The sequence below is a fragment of the Jatropha curcas genome, chromosome 1, assembly GCF_041381405.1.
Source record: "Jatropha curcas cultivar XTBG-Jc1 chromosome 1, XTBG_Jcur_1.0, whole genome shotgun sequence".
NCBI classification, from domain to species: Eukaryota; Viridiplantae; Streptophyta; class Magnoliopsida; order Malpighiales; family Euphorbiaceae; genus Jatropha; species Jatropha curcas.
The window spans coordinates 4,028,783-4,054,958 of NC_143151.1; the positions used below are offsets into that span (position 1 = coordinate 4,028,783).

The following is a 26,176-nucleotide window of genomic DNA, read 5'->3' on the forward strand; positions in this document are numbered from 1 at the left end:
GAAAAAAATTGACAATATTCTCAAATTATATATGTTACAAAATGCTTAAAGTACAATAAATCTGAGGAAAAAAAAAAGAAAAATTGGGAACAAATCTCAAGGAAGAAAAATAAAAACATCAAAATTCAATCTTAATAATCATAAACTTAAAGATGATACAATTGAGAGACTTAAAAAAAAAAAAAAAAAAAAAAAAAAAAAAAAAAAAAGAAAGCAGAAATTATTCAAAAGCACTCACCATATACCTCGACCACCACCACCACCACCATTACCATATTCAACCCAACTTATCAAAACCATACACCATTGAGAAACTGATCTGACCCCAACATGCCTCATCAAGAACATTTTATGTCACAAAGAAAGAATTGCAGTAACTATACCAACCCCAAACAACACAACATTGTTACTAATAATAAAGCTTTCTGCACCAGAAACATCTTTAGTAGAAACTGGACTGTCTGCAATAGCCTTAGCCTTCTTTTTCTTTGAAATTTCCGGTGCCGGTGCTGGAGTTGGAGGTTTAGGAGTAAAAATGTCTATGGGAAGCAAAACCTTATCAACTTGATAAACTGCAAGTTGCCCATCAGTGTAAATTGAGCCTGATACACTTGTATTTGTGAGTCCAGTAGAAATATTCACTGCATTTCCTGTTGTAGTAACATTCAACTGAAACCTGTCACCTGAACCTGCTTGTGTAGCCACAGGGTTGCTAAGAGTCTGGAACTGGGAACTTGATACATAAGTTGGGATAATGTGGAATTGAACAAGCTCTGCCTTTTCTTGATCATTAATGGAATTAAGAGTACCTGATTTTAGGCTTTGAAATGCACTATCACTTGGTGCAAATATGGTTATACCATTGTTTGTGTTATTTAGTTGACCATTTAACGTAACATCTTCTTGTGTGGCTTTAAGTAGCCGGATAAAGACAGTGAATTGACCGGCTTTTTCAAGGACTTTTGTAACGTTGGTGGGGCCAGGTGGTGCCGGAGCGGCTGCTGGACCTTGAGCTAGGGTTTTGGTGGGATGGAGAAGAAAGAATAGGAGAAATGAGACAGAAAAGAGAAATTTCGATGCTAACATTGTTATTTTTATAGTGTAATATTGGCTTATAATACAAAGAAACTGCACAAAGAAAATGTGGAGACACTAACAAGAGTGGTCCTTGATAGTTTGATACCAGAAGAAAGGGGAGAGAGGGTTTTTATTATGGAGGGGTGAAAGAATGAAGAATGAAGTTAGGTATAATGTTGCAATTTTTAGTTAGATAACATTAGCTGTAAATAGAATTATCTTTCTTGAAAAGATGGAGTGGAATTATTGGAGAGAGAGTGAAATAATACTGCTGGAGCAAGTAGTTTGCTTCAAAAGGCAGAAAAACAAGAAGAGATATCAAGTGGGTGTGTGTGGGCAAATAAAAGCCTTGCATGATTGCTTTGCTTTTACTTTGTTAATGTATTTTGGGTGAAAAAACAGAGATATTGTTGTTTGCCACAATCTTACGAAACAAGCTGTTATGGGTTTATTTTATTCTTTTTTGCCTCTTTCTTCATTTGGTTTGCAAAAGGGAGAAAGACTGAGTTAAAAGGTGCTTATACAATAAGTCTAACGGAATGTCTTCTTAAGATTTGTCAAGAGAATGTCTTCAAGATCATCTCTCTCGTGCTTTTCTTACTCTATTTATTTTTTCGAAAACAATAAATTCAGATTTTGAATTTAATCTCTTCAGATTTTCTCTTCTTCAATGAAGTTGTTCCTCCTTGTTGAAATTTTTTTGGTTCTTTGGCATGTTTATATTTTATTATTCTTTTTTATTATTTAATTTGTAAAATGGTAAATGGGAGATAATTTGAAACAAACGAAAAGGAAAAGTGTACATACACGTTGAGAACGGAAACAGTAGTTTAAAAAAGACCTTATTTGGTGATATGGCAATTGGGCCCATGGGCCCAACAACAACCCAATTTTACAACGTACACTATCCCCTGTCCCATGTTTCACTGCCTCTCCATGGTTTGATTGGAGCTGTAGCGATTTTTAACCTTAAGGGTTTTCTTTCTGTTTTGATCGACTTAGAGAACGATGGGAAATTTCAAGCAAAAGGAGCGAAATTTCATTTTGATTTCTAGTTTGAAACAAATCATCATTTGGAGTGAAGCAGAACAGAATCTAATGAACTATGAAGATGATGATGATGATGATGATGATGATAATAACAATACATCATAGAAGAGGTTATCAAAGACATTAACTGTTAATAATGATTCAAACTTGGGAATGATATTAACAATAATGTAAACAGGAATAATAAAACAACCGACGTTGACATTTGCAGCAGTTATAATCCAATGTTTGCCCCTCACTTCCTCAGAGGGACCCAAAAATTAGTTGGCCAGTTACTGAAATACTTAATCCAAGCTTCAATGGGAACCATAATTTTTCAAGGAATTTGGTGTACTTTACAACCATTTAGGTGGCAAGAAATGACAGCAACCGCATTTTAATGCCTTCAAGCAGTTGGTACAGACGCCTTTTCTTCTTCCTCATCATTCCGAGATAACAACCCTACAGTAAAGCCTTGAGATCTCTACTGAAGTCTTTACTGAAGTCTCTGAATTTGCATATGCTTGGAAAACGAAGGCGAAGAAAGGGGGCAATATGAGCAATAAAAAAAACAAAAGGAATTATACAATTTTTTCATCAATCCATGAACCCAACATGAAAAGAAATCCATTTCCAGTCAAAATTGAGTTTACAGGATCAACTGATGTACTGTTCCTCGTCTGAACAAAAAGATGTTACAAATGAATCCAATTCAAATCACAGGGAACAATTTCTCGAGATAAAAAACACTACTGGTTGGAAGAAAGATAACCCTAGCATGATTTTCGAATCTGGTTTACAGCAAGAAATTGTTTTCGTTGACGAAATATATATGTCAATTGAAAAATGAACAGCCTAAAATGAACAAATGAACATGAATATCCGACCTAAGTTGTAAGGATATATTGCCTTTCAAGTCTACAACATACAGCCAACTAAAACAAAAACCAGGCTGATGAAATAAGCATGATTTACCAAACAAGTTGAGTAAGTGTACAGATTATATTCTCTGCTAGTGTGCTACCAAGGTCCTATCCTTGCCTAGTCTCCAACAACTTCATTTGTGCCAAGGCATCCTGAGCATTTAGTTTGTCAGGAACGAAATCTACAAACACGAGAAATAAAAAAATCCAGGGTAGTGAATAGCATCACCCAAACAACAGAATCTACTACACAAGGCATATCTTATCCCATTCTGGAAAGAATTTACATTTAAGCATCAAATCAGTGTTGTCAAATCGAGAATCGGAAGCCTCATTTTTTGAATCGAGAATCGAATCGAATCGTATCATAAGATTCGTTATAACCTTTGTAGAATCAATTAAAATTCTAATTCTGAATAATTTTAGCGAAAGATATTAAATATTCAATTGAAAATTCCAATATCAATCATATAATAAATAAACCTAATAATTTGTGTTGTTCCTAAGTTCAAAATATCAATCGTAAGCCAACCACATACTATTGTTTTTGTCTTTCTGACTTCACCTCATTTAATTTTCCTAAGATATGTGAAGTTTAATCTCCTACTCCTATTAGGAATAGGTTTGCATGAGTTGGGCCCATATTTTAGTTTTTATTGTTTTCGTTTTTTTATACTTTACGTGAATCGTTAATTTGTTGCGATTCATTCCGATTCAGGGTGCTCTCTGATTCATCGCTAATATTCGTATCGATTTCCCTTAGATACGATTTGTATCGTGAATTGTACGATTCTAACAACATTGCATCAAATGATGAAAGATGAAACAGAGATGGAGAAAATTCATACTAAGTACCTGAAAGAAAGTCAAATCTTCTCTGTTCACGAACAACTGATGCTGAAACCAAAAACCGAAAGGAAATCATATTAGTACCATTCCATATCCAGTAAATATGGTAATAACATTTTGGAAGTCCAATATGATAATTTTATGAAATTTGACTTAAATAAAGTATGTGACTAGGTGTTGGCATTTAAAAGTGGACAGAATTGCTCAAGTTCAAATTTTGTAGAAGATCAAAAATATAACATGATATATTGTTTAGTTGAATTATTCTAATACATGCAGACGAGCAAAACCTCCTAGAAAAGATATGTAAGGCTTCATGTCACAGTAGTCCTCGTAGAACTAAATTTCTCTCAGCAAACAAAACCACAATAATAGAATAATGATTCCAAATATGAGAAGTTTTTCAGAACCTCGTTAGAAAACTTATCAGCATGAATTCCTTTTCGGGCTCCAGGCCCTTTCGTAACCTTGGGAAACTCAGAAAGGGAACTAAATAACGAGTATCGCTCAAACGGACGATAGTCATGAATATATTTCTTATAACAGATGAAAAGACCCAATGAATTCATTGCTATATACTAGTTCAGAAAAAATGCCAAACACGATAGTCATGAATATATTTCTAATAACAGATGAAAAGACCAAATGAATTCATTACTATGCACTAGTTCAGAAAAATTATAGTAAACATCCCAGTAAAAGTTGGTTAGGGTTCACAGATATAATCTGTATAACAATGCAAAGTAATTACGAAAAACAACTTACAATTTATGCTTAACAGTTTATTAAAAAAAAATAAAGGAAAGAGAGATTACATAGGTGCTTGTAGCCTAGAGATTTCTTTCTATCCCGAACTGAACAATCATATCCTTCCTCACAAAATTGTTGAATGAACTTCTCCTGCAACCAACCGACAACTTAACTATAATATATTTATGAAACATTAGGAAAGAAAGTCATCATATCAATGTCAATATCACAACTCAATAAAATAACTAATATTGTTTCTAATCTCCTCATGGGCTCATAATTAAAGGAAGTCTAATTGCACCTCAAAAATGTTTGCCACTAACCACTTTTTATCAAAAGAACAAATTCAAAAACCAAGAAAATAACAACCCTAACCCTAAAACAGCAACATCATTGACTCCCAATTAACGAAATTGAAAATGTACCGTGGCTTTATTGACAAGGAAAACCACATCTTGATTAAGTTGCAATCCAGATTCTTCACGCGTAATTATCCTCTTAATTCTAGCCATTGGAAACCTAAACGTAATCTCAGCTTCTCCTTCCTCATTATCCTCTTCTGCCTGTTCTTTCCTCTTGCTGTTGCTTTTCTTGGTCCTATTGGTACTTGTAATGCTTCGTTTCTTTGTTTCGCTTCTCTTAACAGTTTCTTCTTCTGATTCTTGCGAGCCGCAACTTGACGACGATATTACCATCACATCGAGAGATTCGCTTCTTCTTGTTGTGCCATTGGCAGTGTTATTTTGCTTCTTCTTCTTCTTTTTGTCCTTATTTTTCTCTTGTTTTGGTGATTTTGTGCTCGCTACTACTTTGATCCTCTTTTTCTTCTTGTCCTCTTCGTTCTTCGATTTTTTGGTGGATGCCATTGTTCAAGAGTTGCAAGGTTTCCTCTGTTCAGTTGAAGTGTGAGATTTTACATGTGGGCCATTGTTGTATCTGGGCCTTCAGTTGGGATTGGGTAGAGAACTGGATTTATCAAATCTTGCAAATTGTACCAAATTTATTGGGCTCTATCAGTACTCCTTAATCAAATGGGCTTAAAATCTATATCTGGGCCATAGCTATGAGATCTTTTCGTTATATATGGTACAATTGTTGAGTAAAGTATCACTAGATTTGAATATAGTTTTAAAACTATTTTTTATATTTAAATATAATCTATTAATTAATCCAAATTTTAATTTCAATAATAAATTTATTTATTTTAAATTAAATTAATAAAATTGAAACGAATTAAATTCAAGTGCTTTTATCATTCCATGTAATTAACACTTCATTAGAAAAGAAAAGGAAGAAAAAATAATGAAGGAAGATAATGGATAAAAATAATGAGAAATTTTCAATTTTCTCTCCATTGTTATTTTTTATTTTTGTGTTTGGATATAATAAAAAAATTTTATTTTTCTTTATTTAAAAAGGTGAAAGTTTAGAGTAAAAAAATATTATTATTGAAAATTAACAATTATGTTTTAATTATTTTAAATAATAAAATATGATTCTAATTATTTTAGGGTGCTCATGCAATTTATCAAAGATAAGTAAAACTTCTATTTCCCTCCGTCATGTTTTCTCCAAATTGAAAAAATTTAAAACATGTGGGTCAACCTTAAAAAAAAAAAAATGTAGGTTAAGGTAGAAAATAAATGAAATGTTAATTGTTTCAATATTTTCTTCCATTTTACAAACAAAGAAAAACACCCTTTTCTATATATTTTTCATGGTTATTTTTCTATCTTAAAAAAAATATTTCTGTTTAAACAAAGGTTAAGAGTTCTAACGTGAAAGATTTAAACTCGATCAATTTCACACTAAGTTTGAGTGTCTAATTTTCCCAAAATCAATTTGGAGTTATATAAAAAACACAACAACTTTTTGGACTTAATATCTCAAATAAAATTTTCTTTTTCATAAATATACGAAAGACATTAAAATTAAAATCTAAAATCCATAGAATGTGAAATTATATGGATTTCCATCATGTTATTTCGAAAAGGCATAATGATAAAAAAAAATTTGAATTTTGACCATTTTATCAATTCTAATCAGTTTTTTTTTTATTTTATCAATTAATATCGTGTACTTAATTTTCTGTATCAATTCTAACCATCATTTGTCTTCCGTCAATTTCATATTAATATGGCAGTTATCTCTCACAAGTGATCCCTACAACATCCAATGTCAGTATCATGTCATATATCCACGTATACTAAAAAAAAATCTGAACTTTAACGTTTTTATCAAATTTAGTCAGTTCTTTTAATTTTATCAATCTTACTAATTAATCTCTATCAAATGATTTTATTATATTGATATTTATTGAATTAAATAATTTATTAATTAACTATGTATATTAAGTGTATAATGGGATTGATAAATTATAATTCAATTTTACTGAAGAGTTTTTCAAAAATGTTATAGTAATCAATATATAATTTTACTTCTTAGAACTTATTTTTCTATATTGATCAGTTCATTTCCAGGATGAAATCAAAGAAGTTTTAGAAAATCACTATAAGAAGATATCTACTGGATCATATGATATTCTTTAAGTTGCCCTTCGCTTTTCGATTGTTAAGAGAGCAAGTATATTGATTATATATTTAAAAATAACATTTTTAAAAAACTCTTCAGTAAAATTGAATTCTAATTTATTAATCTCATTATACACCATATATATATAGTTAATTAATAAATTATTTAATTGAATAAATATTAATAGAATAAAATCATTCGATAAAGATTAATTAGTATGCAGTATTGATTGATAAAATTAAAAAAACTGAATAGATTTGATAAAAATGTTAAAGTTCTAGTTTTTTTTTTTTTTTTTTTGAGTATCTGTGAATATATGATTTGGTACTGATATTGGATGTTGTAGGACTTACTTGTAAAAATAACTGCCACATTAGCATAAAATTGAGGAAGACAAATGGAGGCTATAATTGATATAGAAAATTAAGTACGCGGTATTGATTGATAAAATTAAAAGAATTGACTAAAATTGATAAAATGGTCAAAATTCAGACTTTTTTTGTCATTAAAAATCTTCATATTTAAAGGTTATTTTTGAAATAAAACCGTAATTTACTAAATCAAACAAAAACTCTTAACAAACCCTTAAAAAAAATGAAATTTCTTGGCTGATATTCCATCAATCAAAACCACATCTCAATCACCAAAATGCCAATCTTTCATCAACCCCATTACCATAAAAGCAGTCTTCTCTGCGCCCACTGGTACGCCAGCTGCCACCATCTCTACCGCCGGACAATGCCAATCTACCCACTCGGCACTCACTTCATTACTAATTTACCATCATCTGTCGTTTTCCCTCCCAAAGGAATTATACTCCTGGCATAGATTGTGTTCACATTTCTTTGTAATTTATTAATTTGAGTCTTCTTTATTTTGCAGGAATTTTTTTTTAAACCATCCGGTATCCAATAAAGCCGACTAATGAATTCTGTAGAGACCCATTATAATAGTGATCTTCTCAATTCAGTTTTCTCCATTCATAATGTCAGGATTTAAATCCTAGATGTTATTTAAGGAATTCAACGCCTCATTCCACTGGACCAACTAATAGTTAGTAGAAATTGTTTAATTATTAATTTCATAAAAGATATTAATTCTATCTCTATTACAATTCTAATCCAAGTAATATCATCTTTACACACTTAATCCACTATTATTATTATAGTTCAAAATACTTAATCCTCTAATTGCTTGCATAATGGGTGATGGGTCCTATATAACTCCTAGTTAAGTGTATCATTGAAAGAAGTGGCATTTGTGTGTCAAGCTTGACATGTAAAATTACCTTCCATGGAAAGGATTTTGGTTAAGAAAACTGTTATTTGTTACAACTGATTTTGCATCAATGACATGATATTATGATACTAATACATATTGCATTATAATAAAAAAAAGACAAAAAAAATTATGATTTATAATAATCATCATTGATTAAAACGTGTTTGCCATTAAATTGTCAATTCAACCATTCCGTTTTATCCATATTTGAGAATGAAGATATAGATACTGTTGTTAAAGCATGTTTGATGTCTTTTACATTTGATGATATATTGCAGTTATGATTATAATTTTGAATCAAAATTTATTTTCTAAAAAATACATAAGAAAAAAAAATATTTATTGAAAAAATCTAATAAATAAAAAAAAGAGCTCACATCTTGCTATAGAGTAAGTTTACATAAGACCACACGTATAATAGTTATTTTTTAAAGAATCGAGTAATTAATGCCATAAATTAAACAAAATTATGATTATGTATTGATAAATAAAAAATCAGAGAAATTATTATTATTATTATTATTATTATTATTATTATTATTATCTAAAAGAGGAGGATTAAGTATTGTCTAGGACAAGAGCAGCTGGCCTTGACAATAATTTCAAACTCAAATAAAAATCAAATGTTGCGTAAAGTTTGTTGGATTTGCTTTCTAGCTTGAAAGTGGAAAATTCTGTAGGACCACTTTGTCTCTTGTGTTGTGGCAACCGTCCATCCATCCATGCCTTGTCCGAAAACCAACCTTAGGCCCTAGGGTTGGGTCAACATTTGTGTCCAATTGTCTTGTGTTCATATTATTATCGGGAGTCACTTCAGGTAATAATCTAATCAAACTAATAATTTAATAAATAAAAACAAAATATGTAATTTAAGCATCTAATTTATTGAGTTTTTTATATTAAATTTTTATACATCGACAATTAAACTGTTTAATTTTTATTTTTGTTAAACTTAATTTTAATTATCATGTGAAAACAACTAAAAAAGACAATAGATAAGTTAAGCAATGTTTAAATAAAATTTTTCTTAACCATTACTTAAATATAAAATTCATCAATTGATAAATATCTTTACAAACGTTAAGAGAAAGCTTTTTGTTTTCAAAATGATTTTTTTATTAAAAAAATAATTTAATGTGCTATTTTCAAGAAATACTATAATAATTAAAACTTAAAATAAGGTGGTAGCATTTGGAATATGGATGGGAAGCTCACCACTTAGATGATGAACCTACCAATCATCAACAAGTAATATTATATTCAAAAAAAATTTATAAATAAATTACTATTACTCCCAAAATTTTATCAATACATACTCCCCCAATTTATAAAAATATATCTGTTTCTATTTTCACTGAGAAAAAAATAACTAATATCATTTGAACAATAAATTTTTTACTTATATATTTTTTAAATTACACTCCTATATTAATGTTAAATGTCATTTTTGATTAATAATCAAATGAGAAAATTGTTGACATAAAAAATATTAAATAGAGATATAGTAAACAATAAAAAGACTAATTATACTTTAAAAAATTAAGTGAATATATTTTTTATACAGATAGAATATAATTATAAAATCTATTATTTAGTCCTTAAAACCCAAAAATTTCAATTATTTGATTTTTTTATTTAACATTAATATTTTACTGATTTTACTGATTAAATAATAATAAAAAAAAAGAATATCCTGAATATTAAAAGGACTCTTCTTACTATACACAAAAGGAGGAAAAGTATCACCAAAGATTCATACAAATCAGACATTTAATTTGGTGGTTCATGAAATGCTGCCGACGGTCTTCACTTTTCATAATTTTTCAAAAGAATGACAAGGGTGTTAAGTCAAATGTGATAACGGCTCGGTTTATTTTTTTAAAATAATTTGTTGAAAAAATAATATAATAAGAAAATATATTATTTTTCAACATTTTGCTTTACATAAAATATCTTTAGAAAATATTTTTTAATATTTGATATAATATTCAAAAATTTAATTTTTCATCATATAAATAATGCATTTACACCTATTATATTATTCATAAGCAATCTATATTAAAGATAAATTTAATAATTAGAATTTCTATTTAAAATGTTTCTCATAGTATAAATACTATAAGAGTAATTTATTATTTAGTCCCTCAGGTTTTACAAAATTAACCAACTAATCTAAGATTTTGCCAAAATATCTAGCTAGTCCCTCATATTTAACTCCGTCTAATTAAAAGGTCATTCCGTCCAAAAAGTTGATTTTTTTCCGTTAATTATAGACTAAAAGACTAAAACACCCCTCCCTAGCTGACGTGGAACATAAGGGAAAATTATTATCTAGTCCCTTAGGTTTTACATAATTATCTAACTAATCCCAAGTTTTGCACAAATATCTAACTAGTCCCTCCGGTTTAACTCCGTCTAATTGAAAGGTCCTTCCGTCCGAAAAGTTAGTTTTTTTCCGTTAATTGAAGACTAGAAGACTAAAACACCCCTCTCTAGCTGACGTGGACCAGTATGAAGCGATAATAATATACCTAGTTTGTTTCCCTTTTGTTCCTTCCATACCATAATGATATACCTAGTTTATCTTTTGCACAGATAACCTTGCATTAAATATTAATATTCATATTCAAAGTTATGAAATTATAATAATATAGGTGGCAATAATAATTACTTTTTTTATCTATAAATAACTATTATTTTAGAGCCGGTGTTTTCTCCGCAAATATCTTTTTTTTTAGAATATTAATGAGTAATTAATTTTTTTTTCAATTTTATCCTTATTTATATTAAATTTAATAATTATTTTTATAATTTTCCAAAATCATATAACATCTCCTCTCTTACTTGAGGTTATGTAATAAAATTAATTAATATTTTGTTATAATTTATAAGAATAAATTTACTTACTTAATTACCATAAAAACATTAAAAGTATTTATGAATATATGAAATACTTTGTTTTTTTTTTTTTTAGATTTTATCAATGATAATAGTAATGTTTCTTGATAAAATTTGCATATTAAATATGAATAAAATAGAAAATTATGTTTATTAATTTTTTTCTAAAAAAGAAACTATGATGATAATTTGGGGTAAAAAAAAAATGAGGTATTTACTTTTTTGAAGAGGTATTTACTTTCATGATTCACTTAAATTTAATAATATTTAATTAGAACATCAAATTAATTTTTTTATCCTTTTTTTAATATTGTCTTTGTTCCATAATACTTGTCAGATTTGAGAAAATAGTTTGTTCTAAAATATTTGTCTAATTTAGTCTAAAATACTTGTTATATTTGAGGTTTTAAGGAGTAATAAATATTTTTTTCATATTTACCCTTTGTATATGATTAATAATTATTACTTCAATTTAATGATTTTCTTAGAGATTAATATTAAATTAAGAGTAATATTGTCAAAATTTATTCAATAATTTATTATAATTTATACAAATTTAATAATTTTTTTAAAAGACATGAAATTCTAAATGTGACGAATATTATAGAATGAAGATAGTAATATTTTAGAGACATAATTATATTTAATGATTTTCGATTTGCAAATATTCATAATCTAAAACTAAACCGTACATTTAAGAGAGAAAAATGATTATGTCTCCATCGACTTTATAGGAAAAATTATTATTTAGTCTTTTAGTTTATACAATTCCCTCCCTTATCGCTTCATACTGGTCCACGTCAGCTAGGGAGAGGTGTTTTAGTCTTTTAGTCTTCAATTAACGGAAAAAAACTAACTTTTCGGACGGAAGGACTTTTCAATTAGACGGAGTTAAACCTGAGAGACTAGTTAGATATTTGCGCAAAACTTGGGATTAGTTAGATAATTATGTAAAACCTGAGGGACTAGATAATAATTTTCCCTTATGGTCCACGTCAGTTAGGGAGGGGTGTTTTAGTCTTTTAGTCTATAATTAACGGAAAAAAACCAACTTTTCGGACGGAAGGACCTTTTAATTAGACGGAGTTAAACCTGAGGGACTAGCTAGATATTTTGGCAAAACCTTGGATTAGTTGGTTAATTTTGTAAAACCTGAGGGACTAAATAATAAATTTCCCATACTATAATGATGATAATTTAGTCTAATAATGTGATTTAATTTTTTAAATTAAATTATTTAACAATACAATGTATATCATTTTAAGATAATTTAATAATATATAAGTATTGTAATTACTTTAAAATATATTGCTAACAAATATATTTTAAATGGTATGAACTTTAACATATTTTAAAAAATATATTGTTAAAATAATCATGTTGCAAAAGGTATCATGTAAAATACATTTTAAATGGTATAGACCTATTAGTAAATTATTTTAAACATTTCTTCCAAAAAAAAAAAAAAAAAAAGCCACTTAGCACATTTTTGACACTTTCAAAGAGACTACAGGCTCACAATTGCACCTTTTCAACAGGTGAAGTGTTTCTCGGTGGACCAAAAAGACTAGTTTTGGATTATGAAATAAGTTAGAAAAAATGTTTTCCCATGTAAACAAGGGTAAGTCATTTTCCTTACTTGCTAACTTATTTTCTATGGACCAATAACTTATTTTCTTTTAATGTTTCAAATAATGAAAAATTATGAAAATATTTTCCTGTAAGTTATTTTATAGAAACAAACGGAGCGCAAGTAATATAATTTATCCATAAAAATAGTTTACCAAATTAATGGCCTTTTATTTTTAAATTTTGATTTTTTAAATAATTCAATTATTTGCTATCAATTTGGTTTTCACAGTGAAAACTTGATATAATTTTATTCAATTTATCAATTACATATATACATACATAGAAAGGAGAAAATGTTCTAAAAAAGAAAAAAGAAACATAGTAAGGAGAAAATGATATCGCGCCACGAGATTAGGACGCGTACTATGACATGTTTGTCTCAGTATCGGTGATATTAAGATTCAAGCATCAGTCCAATGGCCGTGAGGCCCTCACGTCGTCAGTCTAATGCTCCAAAAAATATGTTAGGACAATGTGGTGAGTTTTTTTAATCTCAGACCACCACTCTTACCGCTGATCTAAAAACTCATTTGCATAAAAAAAAAAAAAAAGAATAGTAATAAGATTTGATTTGATAATATCACCTGTTTATGAATAATACTATTTTGAATTATATAAATTAAAATGAAAAATAAAATAAAATAAAGACTTTTTTTTTTTTTGGTTAACGAATTGGAGACAGTGAGGAGTGACCAATAATGTGTATGCGGTACATATCATTCAGTCCTCTTCATAAGTTTATGTGGCAAAGTGGGTGGGTGACAGTTGAATCAGCCAGCAAATGCTCTTCGCCACTTACCATTATTATTATTTATATTTCCACCGACATCGATCTATGTCTTGTCTTCTATTCATTTGCCCATATTTCTATAAATCAAAGCTGAATCTTACTACCTCCAATAATGCAACCATACGTGCTTCTTAAGATACTAATTTTGTAACATTTTTCTCTTCAGTTTCAATTTCACTCTCCACTGAAGAAGTCATGTTTTAAATTTGAAAAAAAAAAAATTTAAATATATAAGTCAAGAAAAGGGAGCGGCTAAAATAAACTAAAAGTTGAAAATTTTCTTCTGTTAGAGATGAAATCTTCACTTTTTTATATATAATTATTCAAATAATAAAATACTATATATAGTATTACACCAATAATTCAGAATTAAATCTGAGAATAAAATTTCAAGATTGAAATCTAACTCCACGAGCGAAGAACTAGCTTAAAATTAAAATTTTCAATCTCAATTACAAGCATTATTAATTTGAATTATCGATCTAATGGACCAATCATGTCTACATTTTCAATTTAATTTAATAGTTAAAAAATCCTGCAAATAATAAAAAAGCAATATTATATTAAACCATAGAATTCAATCATAGTCATTGACTAGCTAAATGGAAAAGTTTTAGAGTTGTACTAATTATTGAGAGCCATAACTATGCTTCTCTCCCACACTTATTAACATGTACCTTTTTCTTTCTTTTCCTAGATACCATTGTTAAGGATGTGATTCCAAAGTGCAATTCCTATATGCAAAAGCAATACATAATCAATGGGTCAATTCACCTATAATAATTGGATCAACATATATAATTATTATCCATATCAAAGAAATTACAAAATTCTTTTTTTTTTCAATAAAATTATTTACTAATGTCATTAGATTTTCATAAAGTTTCAATCATATTTTTTTAATAATTATTAATCTTTTTATGACGTGCGTTGCAAGTTGAATATACTCGTTAGATAGTCATTTTTTATACTTTTTTTATCTATATAATATTAAAGCATAAATTTTTATCTAAATTAAAATAAACACAAATGGTTAATTTATATAATGTTTTTTCGTATAAACTATTTGTAAGGCTACTTCTTATATATTTAATTATATTTTATATAATGAAATAGTCTCAGACTGAATTGATAATGGTAATCATTTTGACTATAGTGACAATATTACTTATATTTAAAAATGGAATATATGCACATACACATAAATTCTTGAAACTCAAAAAAATGACCCAAAATATAAATATATAATTCTAGTTTTTTTTTCAATTTTTGAAACACTATTTTCATTTAAGTCAAATAGATTTAGAATATAAGAAAAAAATATCAAAAAAATTAAAAATGCTTAATCATTAGGAGACCATCTATTTATTGTAAGGGAGATATAAATCTCTTACTAAATTAACATGATAATAGTTATTAATTATTCAACAACGAAAAAAAAAATATTATTAAGAATAGACCTCATTTCAAAATTCATATGATAAAAAAAGTTTCCATGTAAATATATCAATAAAATATTATATATATTTTAAAATTAAAATTTCGAACACTTCGCTAATCTCATGCACATGTTCATTTTATTTAAAACAAAGTTTGAAAAATAAAAATTTTAAAATTTTCAAAGATTTAGTTGTGTGTATTCTATTTGAAAATTTATTTTTTAAAACATATATCCAATCAAATCATACAGACATAAAGAATAAATATTAACAAAATAATATATTTTTTTCTTCTTTATCTCTCCTAAAAAAATATTGTGTATATTCTATTTGAAGATTTATTTTTAAAAAATATATCCAATCAAATCATATAAATATAAAGAAAAAAAGAACATTAATAAAAAGATTTTATTTTTTATTTTTTGCTGAAATAAAATATTATAAATTATAATTAAAATGGAATCAAATAATTGAAAAACAAAATATAAAGTTTTCAAATGTTTCCTTATATATATTTATTAATAATAAGTTTGAAAAAACAAAACTTAAATTTTTAAACTGCTTTAAAAAAAAGTTAATAATTACAAATTATTTAGTAATGAAAAAAAAATAAAAAAATAATATGAAGAATAAAAACCTGTTTAAAATTCACCTAAGGAAAAAGAGGTTTTAATTTTAATTTTAATGTCTATACATATACAAATATATCAATAAAATATTATCTATATTTTTTAAATTAAAATTTTAAACCATTCGTCAATCTCCCATACGCATATGTTAATTTTATTTAAAATAAATTTAAGAAAAATGTAAAACTTTTCAAAAGTTTAATTATGTGTATTCTATTTGAATATTTATTTTTAAAAAATATATCAAATCAAATCATATAAACATAAAGAACAAATATTAATAAAATGATACATTTTTTTCTTTTTTTATCTCTGTCTTAAATAAAATATTATGTATATTCTATTTGAAATTTTTATTTTTTTAAAAATATATCCAATAAAATCATACAAATAATAAAAATATAAAGAAAAAAATATTGATAAATTTTTTTTATTTGTCTCTAAAATAAAATAGTTTAAATTATAACTAAAATAAAATTAAAATATTAAAAAAATAAAATTTAAAAATTTTCAAATATCTCGTTATCATATATATTTATTAAAATCGTCATCAGCAAAAATTAACCTCACAGTCAAGAGTAACTTTTGTCTCTTTCACAAATCATAATATACAGGACCTTGCAATAGTTCTCAAAAAATCAAAAATCTCGAGCCTCTATTACATACTCTTATATGACGATTGAAAAGGAGCAAACAAAACGAATTACATAGACTATCCAATATATATTTTCCAACTCAAATATTACTTCTCGTTTGCATGTGGAGAAAATATTGGATAATCTTAAATAATGATTTTGTTTTGGTATGTAAAAATTAATAATTATTTTATATAATGATCATACAATGGATTATTTGTTGAGGAACCATATATTTAGTTATAAATAAAATGATTTCTTTAATAAATAAATACATTATATATATTCTTCCATTTATATGAAATCTGGCGATCTCCACATGCAATAATTCTAATAATTTCAAGAGAAATAAATAATAATAGTAATCATATGGTATTATTTAATATATTTCAGAACCATTGTTATCTTTGGCGCCGGCAATAATATCGTGAGGGACCAAGTATAGTATTAATCAGCATGTAATAAGATGTTTTCAGTTTAATTAATTGAATGATAATGTGATTGATTCAATATTTTATTAATTTAACTAATTTTATACTAAATTTAAAATTAGTTAAATTAGTGTGTATGTATAATATTTAACTATATTTTTTTCTTATTGTTATTTATTTTTTTATATATATAATCAAAAGGTATAATACTTCTCCAACTGTAGAGCACAAAGTTTTGTTCTCATGAACGTGAAAATTTTTTATATAATCAAGAGGTGTAATCCAACTGATACGAGGGATAAGAAGTTTTAAGTAAATTTAAATTCACGTGGATGCTTATAAATTTTTTAAATTGTAGAAATGTAATTTTGAGTTTATCGTTGTGTTTGATATAAATGAATTTAAAATATAAAATTCATTTATAAATGAGTTATAGTAGAATTTATTTGTGAATAAATTTTTATGTTTGGTATGATTAATTTAAAACTTATAATTCAATTGAATTCCATGTAATCGTGTTTGGAATAAATTTTATAATTGAAAATATATTTACTTTTATTTCTTAAAATATTCTTAAAATAGTAATTTTACAAAAATAAATAATAAATACCAATTATATTTATATTATGTTATATAATTTTTTATATTTTTATTAAAATAAAAATATATAATAAAAATAATATTAATAAATTATTGAATTTAATTTAATGATAAATGTACATTTAATTTGAATCTTTCTCGGTAAAAAAATGCTAAAAAATATTAAAATAAAAACAATAAGAAAATATTTTTCTAAAAAAATAAATTTTTTAAACAATTTTGGTCAAGTTTGATAAAAATAAATAAGCCAAATAAGTAAAAAAAATTGAAAATGATTCTTTTGTCATAAAAGTTGGATTACTTAGTTTTGTGAAATGCATTTGGAAATTTCACATATTCTTGGGAATTTGGTGTAGTTGCTTAATTTTGTGAAATTTATTTACAAATTTAGTATAATTTTTATAGAATTTAGTATAATTTTATCATAAAAAGTTGAATTGCTTAAATTTGTAGAATTTAGAAATTTCATATATATTTTTGTAGAATTTGGTTACTTAATTTTGTGGAATTTATTTAGAAATTTTATTTATTTTTATAGAATTTGATATAATTATGTTCAATTTCATAGAATTTAATTTATAGGATTAAAATCTGTATTTGCTTTTCATTCCAAATAAAAAAAAAATAGATTTATAAATCAATTCCACAGAAAAAAAATTTAAAAATAGTACTATATACATATATAAATAACGGATAATATTTAAACAAAACGGATAACTCAAACTTAAAAAAGAAAAAAAAGAAACATTCTCTGCAATAATAAAAATAAGTTTTGACGGAATTTTCTTCCTCTCAATTTTCCCCTCTCCCAAACTTAAGATAGATTAATAGAATTCACCCTATCATAAAAAATAAAAAAAAAAAAAAAAAAAAAAAAAAACTAAATTATAAATAAAAATTACGTATTCCGTACACATGTTTTATTCAGAGGCGTGGCACAAAATAATTGGCAGGAGCACAAACATTTTTGTGGTACTAGCAACACCTGTTCCTTCTCCTTTATCGATAACTCGCAGATAAAAACACCAACTCTGAGTCCCAGCTAATATATAAGCTTGACATTATCTTTACTGTAATAAGCGTGAGCTAATGAACTGAGCAACAGTACAAAACAACATCCAAAAAGCTTAACCAGACCATTAATGGCGTGTACTGCCCGGCTCAAGATAGCTTGACTTTTTAATCCTCCTCTTTGATTCCGTTCACGGTTTAACAAACGCATCTAACAAAGCAAAAGCAATTTGTTTTAAGGAAGCAAACAAATAGAAAATATAAACTGCTTCTAAAACCCATTGAACCCATTCTTTCAAGAAAACTAAAACAAGAAACTAAAGAATCAAGAAAGAATAAGGAATATTATGAGAAGGGCACATATTCTGGTTTTGATAGTATTTTTCTATGGTATTCTTGCAACGACAACGTCGTTTGGAGCCAATGTGACGTACGATCATAGGTCTTTGCTTATCGATGGCAAGCGCCGCGTTTTGATCTCTGGTTCCATTCATTATCCTCGCAGCACTGCTGAGGTAATTTCATTTCTTCTTTATCTTTTTTCTTTTTTAAAAAGAAAAATGTTTCTTAGTTAGATTTCACCTTTTATAAGATACTGATACTTGTTGATGTTGATTTAGATGTGGCCAGGCCTTATACAGAAATCTAAAGATGGAGGTCTTGATGTTATAGAGACTTACGTTTTCTGGAATGTACACGAACCAGTTAGAAATCAGGTTTTGTGGTGCTCTGTTTTTGCTTTTTTATTAATATTATGGCTTTGTTTGTTTGCGGGGAAAATGCAAGAGATTATTAGTAATTAAATTGATAGGAAAAGATTCTTTACTTCTTGTGTCTTTCTTTTTTATTATCTTTTGCTTTTGGTATGAAACAGAGGATACTCTGTTTCTTGATTACTTTGTTAATCAAAGAATCATTGATTAAACAATTCTTTTAATTATAATATATGTGCAGTATAATTTCGAAGGAAGATATGATCTGGTGAAATTTGTCAAGACAGTTGCAGCAGCTGGACTTTATGTTCATCTTCGCATTGGTCCATATGTCTGCGCAGAATGGAATTATGGGTATAAAATTTTTCTTCATGCCCTTTGATTCTAATAATTAACTGAAAATTACTTATTTTCCTCATTTTGTTTTGATATCTCATTGAAATTGATATTTAAGTATGATTTCTTTTTCATTTTTGGGGTTGAGCAGTGGCTTTCCTCTTTGGTTGCATTTTATACCTGGAATCAAGTTTCGGACTGATAATGAGCCGTTCAAGGTTATTACAATCACATAGTTTGTTAATATTTTTGTATTGGTTAATGGGTATTTTTCAGTTGTTCATTTAGTTATTACTCATTATATATATATTTTTTTTCTGTTTTGGTCTCTGTTTTAGACTGAAATGCAGCGATTTACAGCTAAGATTGTAGACCTGATGAAGCAGGAGAAGCTCTATGCTTCTCAAGGAGGACCTATCATTTTATCACAGGTTAATTTTTACTATTATTTTAGTAAGAGGTAGTTTTGATGGTGTCCAAAGTCTGCATATTCTTTTCATTTGTTGGTCTCTCTTTCCAAAATTAGACAATTAATCCCTAAATCATTGGTGTTTGACTTTTTGGTAATTGAGGAGTACTGTGTTCTAGAAGCAAAAAGCTCTTTCTTTTTTTTTTTTTTTAATTATATTTTTTTGTTTATTCTTATTTCCTTTTAAATAATTTTGTACTTTTTAATTCCTTAAATTTCAGATTGAAAATGAGTATGGGAACATTGATTCAGCATTTGGCCCTGCTGCAAAAACCTATATCAATTGGGCAGCAAACATGGCTGTTTCTTTGGGCACTGGTGTGCCTTGGGTCATGTGCAATCAAGGAGATGCTCCTGATCCCATTGTGAGTGAGTTTGTCTGTTTTCTTTTTTTTTTTTTTTAATTCTCATATCATATTTTATTTTCCTACCTTAATTCTATACCAGTTCCCTTAGCCACCTGCTTTATATGACATCTGTGTGGTTGGATAAATTTGCAGATAAACACCTGCAATGGATTCTATTGTGATCAATTCACCCCAAATTCTAAGAACAAACCAAAAATTTGGACTGAGAATTGGAGTGGATGGTCAGTGCTCAAAAACTTAAACATTTAACAATTATGATATTTCATACTGGATAAAATTTCCATTTGAACAAGTTTTGTTTTCTTGTTTCAGCTATATACTTTTCTCTAAATGCTCTTAAAATGCTAGGTTTGTATCCTTTGGTGGTGCTGTTCCCTACAGACCTGTTGAAGACCTTGCATTTGCCGTCGCACGATTTTTCCAGCTAGGTGGAACTTTCCAAAACTATTATATGGTATGCAAATTTTTCTGTGGTAGAAAGCACAATCTCAAACTGAAGTATTTGAGTCAACATATTTAAATTTAAATTTGCTTCCCTGTTATAGTATCATGGTGGGACTAATTTTGATCGGAGTTCTGGTGGACCTTTTATTGCTACAAGTTATGATTATGATGCACCTCTTGACGAATATGGTATGTCTATATATCTTGAGTGGACATGCTTGCTATAAGCTACAATGTCTCAATTTTATAATATTAGACTATAATTTCAAATATATTGCAGGACTTCTTAGACAACCTAAATGGGGCCACCTGAAAGATCTGCATAAGGCCATCAAGCTTTGTGAAGAAGCACTGATAGCAACTGATCCATCAACTACTTCTCTAGGTTCAAACTTGGAGGTACATTTCATTTTGATGAATTTAAGAACATATAAAAAGGTTCTGTAATTTATGATAAATTTTCTTTCAGGCTACAGTCTATAAAACAGGATCAGGATTATGTGCCGCTTTTCTTGCAAATGTTGCCACCACTGACAAAACTGTAACTTTCAATGGCAATTCATATAATTTGCCTGCATGGTCTGTGAGCATCTTACCAGACTGCAAGAATGTAGTTTTCAATACTGCCAAGGTTTGTCTCGTTAGCTTGTAATTTATGCATTAGTTCTGCAGTTCTATTATGCAGATATGCGTAGACTAGAAGTATTTTAGCTATTCCTTTATGTGCCAGTGAGATGGAACTATTAGTACTTTTCCTTGCTATTATCATGATAAATCTTTTTTTTTGGTTTCTCATCATGACAGATTAACTCTATGACTGTGATTTCAAGCTTCACCCGCCAATCCCTTGTGGGCGATGTTCAGTCCTCAAAGGCACTTGGCTCTGACTGGAGTTGGATAAATGAACCAGTAGGTATATCAAAGAAAGATGCATTTGTCAAGTCTGTATTATTGGAGCAGATAAATACTACTGCTGATAAAAGTGACTACTTATGGTACTCGTTAAGGTATGCAAGTCTATTATTTTTCACTATTGTTTCACCGAGGCATAGTTTTGCTGCTCTACTCTTTCATATGATTATATCTACTAGGCTAATATCTAAATAAGTACCTTGGTATCTGACAATCTTTCTGGTTATTTTTGGCAGCACCAATATCAAAGGCAATGAGCCCTTCCTTGATGATGGATCTCAAACTGTTCTTCATGTGGAATCTCTTGGCCATGCCCTTCATGCTTTTGTTAATGGGAAGCTCGCAGGTAGTGCAACAGGCAAGTATAGCAATCCTAAGGTTGCAGTAGACATTCCCATCACTGTTGTACCTGGGAAGAACACTATTGATCTTCTAAGTTTGACTGTTGGACTTCAGGTTTGACCTTCTTTGTCATTATTCAATCATTACGCAAGCAATTATTAGAGAAGGGTAGTTATTATCTGATTTATGTTCTGCTGTAGTAGTTTTAAAACTTTTTGAATGAATAAGACATTCTGTTTAATGAACGCAATTGAACATTCAAACATTATTAGATATGAATATTATGTGATGGAAAATCTTTTAACTTTTATGTCAGAATTATGGAGCTTTTTATGAATTGACTGGTGCTGGAATAACTGGTCCAGTAAAGCTGAAGGGGCAAAATGGCAATACTGTTGATCTCTCCTCAGAGCAGTGGACATATCAGGCAAGTATTTGTTTCTCATATTTCCCTGGTGGACCAGGCTACAATGGATAGTGCCAGAAAATGGTACACTTTGCATAGTTTTCGCAATTGAAAATGCCGGGCAGAAGAGAAACTTTTCCAATGTAAATTATGTACCAAATACCAGCCTTGAAAAACGATCAGAAATACCACATCTTTCAAATTCTTTTCTTTATATGCTTTTTGTGCAGATTGGGCTTCAAGGTGAAGAATTAGGCCTTCCAAGTGGAAGTTCTTCACAATGGATTTCACAGCCTAATTTGCCTACTAATCAGCCTTTGATATGGTACAAGGTAACCTCAAATATTTATTAGTTTGTTTTTCATTTATCGAAATTCAACTCAACACAGGAGCCATGATTTCGTGCTTATGCCTTCTGTTATTCATATTATGATAATGAAATTTGCTGATTCATGCAAGAATGAGATAATTCTCATAACACACACACACACACACACACATATATGTACAGATTTTATTTTTTGTTTGTTTGTTGTTTTTTTTTTTTTTTTTTTTTCCTTCAAGAGATTGCAACTGTATTCTTCAGATCCTTTGATGCTATAGCTTTAAAAAATATACAAGTATGCATCTGGTCTTTTTCTTTTCTTTCTTTTTTTTAAGGAAAAAGATACATTTGGTTGATATGATCATTTTGATGAAGCTGTAACAATCTCATTGAAACTAACAAGTAATTACTTTTGATACAGACCAGTTTTGCTGCGGCAGCTGGTGATGACCCCATTGCAATTGACTTCACAGGAATGGGTAAAGGTGAGGCATGGGTGAATGGACAAAGCATTGGACGTTATTGGCCAACATATGTGTCTCCAAACAGTGGTTGCACTGACTCTTGCAGCTACAGAGGATCTTACAATTCAAACAAATGCCTCAAAAACTGTGCAAAACCTTCTCAAACGTTGTAAGTGTGGAGAAGTCTAATAACAAAAAATCTTATCAGAATTGTCAGTTTTGAGTTCTGATATGATAAAAAATGTTGCAGGTATCATGTACCTCGTTCATGGGTAAAACCAAATGGCAACATTCTAGTATTGTTTGAGGAAGTAGGTGGGGATCCAACACAAATAGCATTTGCTACAAGACAGGCTGAAAGTTTATGCTCGCACGTGTCAGAATCACATCCACAACCTGTAGATATGTGGAATACAGATTCAGAAGCAACAAAAAAATCAGGACCTAAACTATTACTGGAGTGTCAAAATCCTAATCAGGTCATTTCTTCAATCAAATTTGCAAGCTTTGGAACTCCACACGGAACCTGTGGAAGTTTTAAACATGGTCAATGCAGTAGCAGCAATGCTCTCTCCATTGTACATAAGGTAATGACTCTATTGTACAGAAGTTTCTTTTGTTAGTATAGAACTTGTTCTGGTTTAAACAAATGAAGGTTAATTTTACAGGCTTGTGTTGGATCGAAGACTTGTAATGTTGGAGTTTCGACCAGTACATTTGGTGATCCTTGCAGAGGAGTGAGAAAGAGTTTAGCAGTAGAAGTTCTTTGTACATGAAATATTGACATATTGCTTAAAACATTCACTTCGCTTGGGACTTAAACAAAGCATTGTCCCCAAGTAAGTGTCAACTTAAATAAGCACTGACTGATTGTCAAAGCAAAATATACGAGCAAGAAGCAAACTATATATATATATATATATATATATATATATACTGTTAACTCTTGGGAGTAAAATCTATCTCTGAATCTACATCCAGAATAATAACACTACCAAGAAAACCATTGGCAAAAAATTCATGACAACAAATTTTCTTTCCTTTATTTATGCATCTAATACGAAAACAAAGCTTATAGGACATAAAATCACATATATAAATTTAGAAACCAAGTTTATCAATCTTTACTTTTACTTTTTTATCAGTATTCAGATAGCTTCAAAGCTGTACTGCCTTTGAAATCTGCAAACCATGCAAAGAGGTGAAAAGAGAGACGGAGTCTTGTACTTGTCCTCTCCACCCATCATTGGCATAGGAACTCCTATCTTGACAGGGCTAACATAATCTGGCCTGTAAGTCTTGCCCAAAACTCCTTCAACAAGATCTGTCAGGTTGAAAAACTTGAACTGTGTCTCCAAGTGAGCAAAAGCATCATTTTCTGGTAATTGGTAGTTGTGAATCTTGTTCTCTTCTTTCCCAATAGGCCTTACCTTTATATTTAGCTCCACCAGCTTAGCAACTGTGACCCTTATAGTATTAACATCATCTGTTCTTTCAACTAAAACCTCTCTTTCTTCACCATTCACCCTCCATTCTGCCTCTCCATCGGTAGGGATGTCAACTGTCTCACCATCCCACCTTACAGTAAGAGCATCAACTTTATCATTCCATTGAGAGACTCTTTTTGCTGCAATGACTAATGTGTGAGTATCAAACATGATAGAGAGGGCTTGCACCCATGTGAAGTCTCTAGTCCTCCCTTGTGGTCGAGTTCCGATGAACTGTGCATTGATCTGTAGACTATCATCAGAGACAATAGCAAAGCTTCCTCCCTTTTCACCATGGAAGTAAAACATAACACCATCACCACCAACAAACCTGGGGTCATAACACAAAGAGCCGTATCCATTGCAATTCGGTCTTCTCCCTGCCAGTAAACATAAATATTAATGTTTGATTAAAAGTTATTGGAATTTGTTTTTAAGACAAATATCAAATGTTCTAACCATAAAAGCTAAAAACAAATTTAAAAATCGTTGCCAAACTGGTTTTCCGAATCCAAAGTGATGCTTTTTCGAAAAGCCAGTTTCAACCACAACGCCAAACATGTGAAGCAGAAGCTAAATACAAGATACATACATATATATATATATATATATATATATATAGATAAGTGGGCTTACATTTGCAGGTGACTTCACATTTGCTACTGCAATCTATGAAACATCCTTTCTGCTTCTTGGCTTTCACAGGCTTCCTTAATTTGCATTGATCTGGACACACCAAAGTCTTGCCAAGGCAGGCACCTCTAGCTAGGCAGAAAGCTTGCTCATGCCCTGAAGGTGACTTTGGCAACATTTTGTAATGTGTTCTAGCAGGATCTAAGGGGTCTATCTTGTAGGTTTGACCTCTAACGACATAGGCTTCCTTGGAGATAACTACAAAAAAGAAAGCCAGTAGAATATATAACTTTCTTTCTTCCATTGCAGTGTTTAGTGTATGCAGGTCAAGTTGTTCTTTTTATTGCTTCTCTACAGTTGAGTTTTGAGCAATGCAAGTATTGAGAAGAGACGGAGAAGTTAGGCACAAATATATAGGGAGAGAGGGAGTGTGTTAAGCTGCAACTAGCTAGCCAACTAGGCCTTGGATTAAGGCTAAATTTAAGCGAATTTGCTTCTTCCATTCAGCAAAATAGATCACAAACAGCTTTTCTCTGCTATTAATTCTTTGATCAAATGGTGTTGACTATGTTTTTTTAGTTGCTAGTCTAAAATCTAAAAGCTAATCAATGAGTTTTAATGCATTAAAAAAAAAAAACGTCATTACCAAGTAATTTAATCCATAAATTTATTTTTATACTATTGGGAAAAATCTTATGACACCTTCAACTTTTAATTTGATTATTTCAACACTTTTACTTATAAAATTGCATATTACATATTTCAACTTTT

General features: G+C 29.0%; 4 protein-coding genes across 6 annotated transcripts; 1 reads left to right on the forward strand and 3 right to left on the reverse strand.

The window, feature by feature from the left end:
• Nucleotides 1-1,210, reverse strand: LOC105628113 (fasciclin-like arabinogalactan protein 12). Its single transcript, XM_012209458.4, has one exon. The coding sequence runs from the start codon at nucleotides 1,084-1,086 to the stop codon at nucleotides 355-357; it is 732 nt and encodes a 243-aa protein (XP_012064848.1). The 5' UTR covers nucleotides 1,087-1,210; the 3' UTR covers nucleotides 1-354.
• Nucleotides 1,211-2,238: 1,028 nt separating this feature from the next.
• On the reverse strand, nucleotides 2,239-5,536 carry NF-YC10 (nuclear factor Y, subunit C10). 3 transcript variants are annotated; one of them, XM_012209454.3, is made up of 4 exons: nucleotides 5,054-5,536; nucleotides 4,694-4,778; nucleotides 3,885-3,926; nucleotides 2,239-2,629 (listed from the first exon to the last, which is right to left on the reverse strand). In XM_012209454.3, exons 1-4 carry the CDS (start codon nucleotides 5,492-5,494, stop codon nucleotides 2,550-2,552), a joined length of 648 nt encoding a protein of 215 aa, XP_012064844.1. In that variant the 5' UTR covers nucleotides 5,495-5,536; the 3' UTR covers nucleotides 2,239-2,549. The 3 variants fall into 3 exon arrangements, with proteins under 3 accessions (XP_012064844.1, XP_012064846.1, XP_012064845.1); XM_012209456.3 differs by lacking the exon at nucleotides 2,239-2,629 and adding an exon at nucleotides 2,863-3,182 and having other exon boundaries at nucleotides 5,054-5,534; XM_012209455.3 differs by lacking the exon at nucleotides 2,239-2,629 and adding an exon at nucleotides 2,863-3,211 and having other exon boundaries at nucleotides 5,054-5,530.
• Nucleotides 5,537-18,553: 13,017 nt separating this feature from the next.
• Nucleotides 18,554-24,169, forward strand: BGAL8 (beta-galactosidase 8). The gene is made up of 18 exons (XM_012209453.2): nucleotides 18,554-19,021; nucleotides 19,127-19,222; nucleotides 19,461-19,573; nucleotides 19,707-19,773; nucleotides 19,894-19,986; nucleotides 20,246-20,389; nucleotides 20,525-20,613; nucleotides 20,741-20,846; nucleotides 20,938-21,025; nucleotides 21,117-21,235; nucleotides 21,306-21,467; nucleotides 21,641-21,843; nucleotides 21,985-22,204; nucleotides 22,407-22,517; nucleotides 22,727-22,828; nucleotides 23,243-23,454; nucleotides 23,536-23,872; nucleotides 23,954-24,169. The coding sequence occupies exons 1-18, from the start codon at nucleotides 18,854-18,856 to the stop codon at nucleotides 24,059-24,061; spliced, it is 2,538 nt and encodes an 845-aa protein (XP_012064843.1). The 5' UTR covers nucleotides 18,554-18,853; the 3' UTR covers nucleotides 24,062-24,169.
• Nucleotides 24,170-24,306: 137 nt separating this feature from the next.
• LOC105628109 (uncharacterized) lies at nucleotides 24,307-25,898 on the reverse strand. The gene is made up of 2 exons (XM_012209452.4): nucleotides 25,409-25,898; nucleotides 24,307-25,152 (listed from the first exon to the last, which is right to left on the reverse strand). Exons 1-2 carry the CDS (start codon nucleotides 25,707-25,709, stop codon nucleotides 24,434-24,436), a joined length of 1,020 nt encoding a protein of 339 aa, XP_012064842.1. The 5' UTR covers nucleotides 25,710-25,898; the 3' UTR covers nucleotides 24,307-24,433.
• Nucleotides 25,899-26,176: the final 278 nt, after the last annotated feature.

What these genes read in the sequence shown, in the direction of transcription:
- NF-YC10 (XM_012209454.3), bottom strand. Translation starts at nt 5,494, where the DNA reads ATGGCATCCACCAAAAAATCGAAGAACGAAGAGGACAAGAAGAAAAAG. An exon ending in TCTAGGCTACAAGCACCTAT is followed by an intron (nt 3,927 to 4,693) that starts GTAATCTCTCTT and finishes TTTTGGTTTCAG; the next exon opens with CATCAGTTGTTCGTGAACAG. An exon ending in AAGATTTGACTTTCTTTCAG is followed by an intron (nt 2,630 to 3,884) that starts GTACTTAGTATG and finishes TCGTTTTCCAAG; the next exon opens with CATATGCAAATTCAGAGACT.
- LOC105628109 (XM_012209452.4), bottom strand. Translation starts at nt 25,709, where the DNA reads ATGGAAGAAAGAAAGTTATATATTCTACTGGCTTTCTTTTTTGTAGTT. An exon ending in ATGTGAAGTCACCTGCAAAT is followed by an intron (nt 25,153 to 25,408) that starts GTAAGCCCACTT and finishes GTTTACTGGCAG; the next exon opens with GGAGAAGACCGAATTGCAAT.
- LOC105628113 (XM_012209458.4), bottom strand. Translation starts at nt 1,086, where the DNA reads ATGTTAGCATCGAAATTTCTCTTTTCTGTCTCATTTCTCCTATTCTTT.
- BGAL8 (XM_012209453.2), top strand. Translation starts at nt 18,854, where the DNA reads ATGAGAAGGGCACATATTCTGGTTTTGATAGTATTTTTCTATGGTATT. An exon ending in CTGATAATGAGCCGTTCAAG is followed by an intron (nt 19,774 to 19,893) that starts GTTATTACAATC and finishes TCTCTGTTTTAG; the next exon opens with ACTGAAATGCAGCGATTTAC. An exon ending in CTTTCCAAAACTATTATATG is followed by an intron (nt 20,847 to 20,937) that starts GTATGCAAATTT and finishes TCCCTGTTATAG; the next exon opens with TATCATGGTGGGACTAATTT.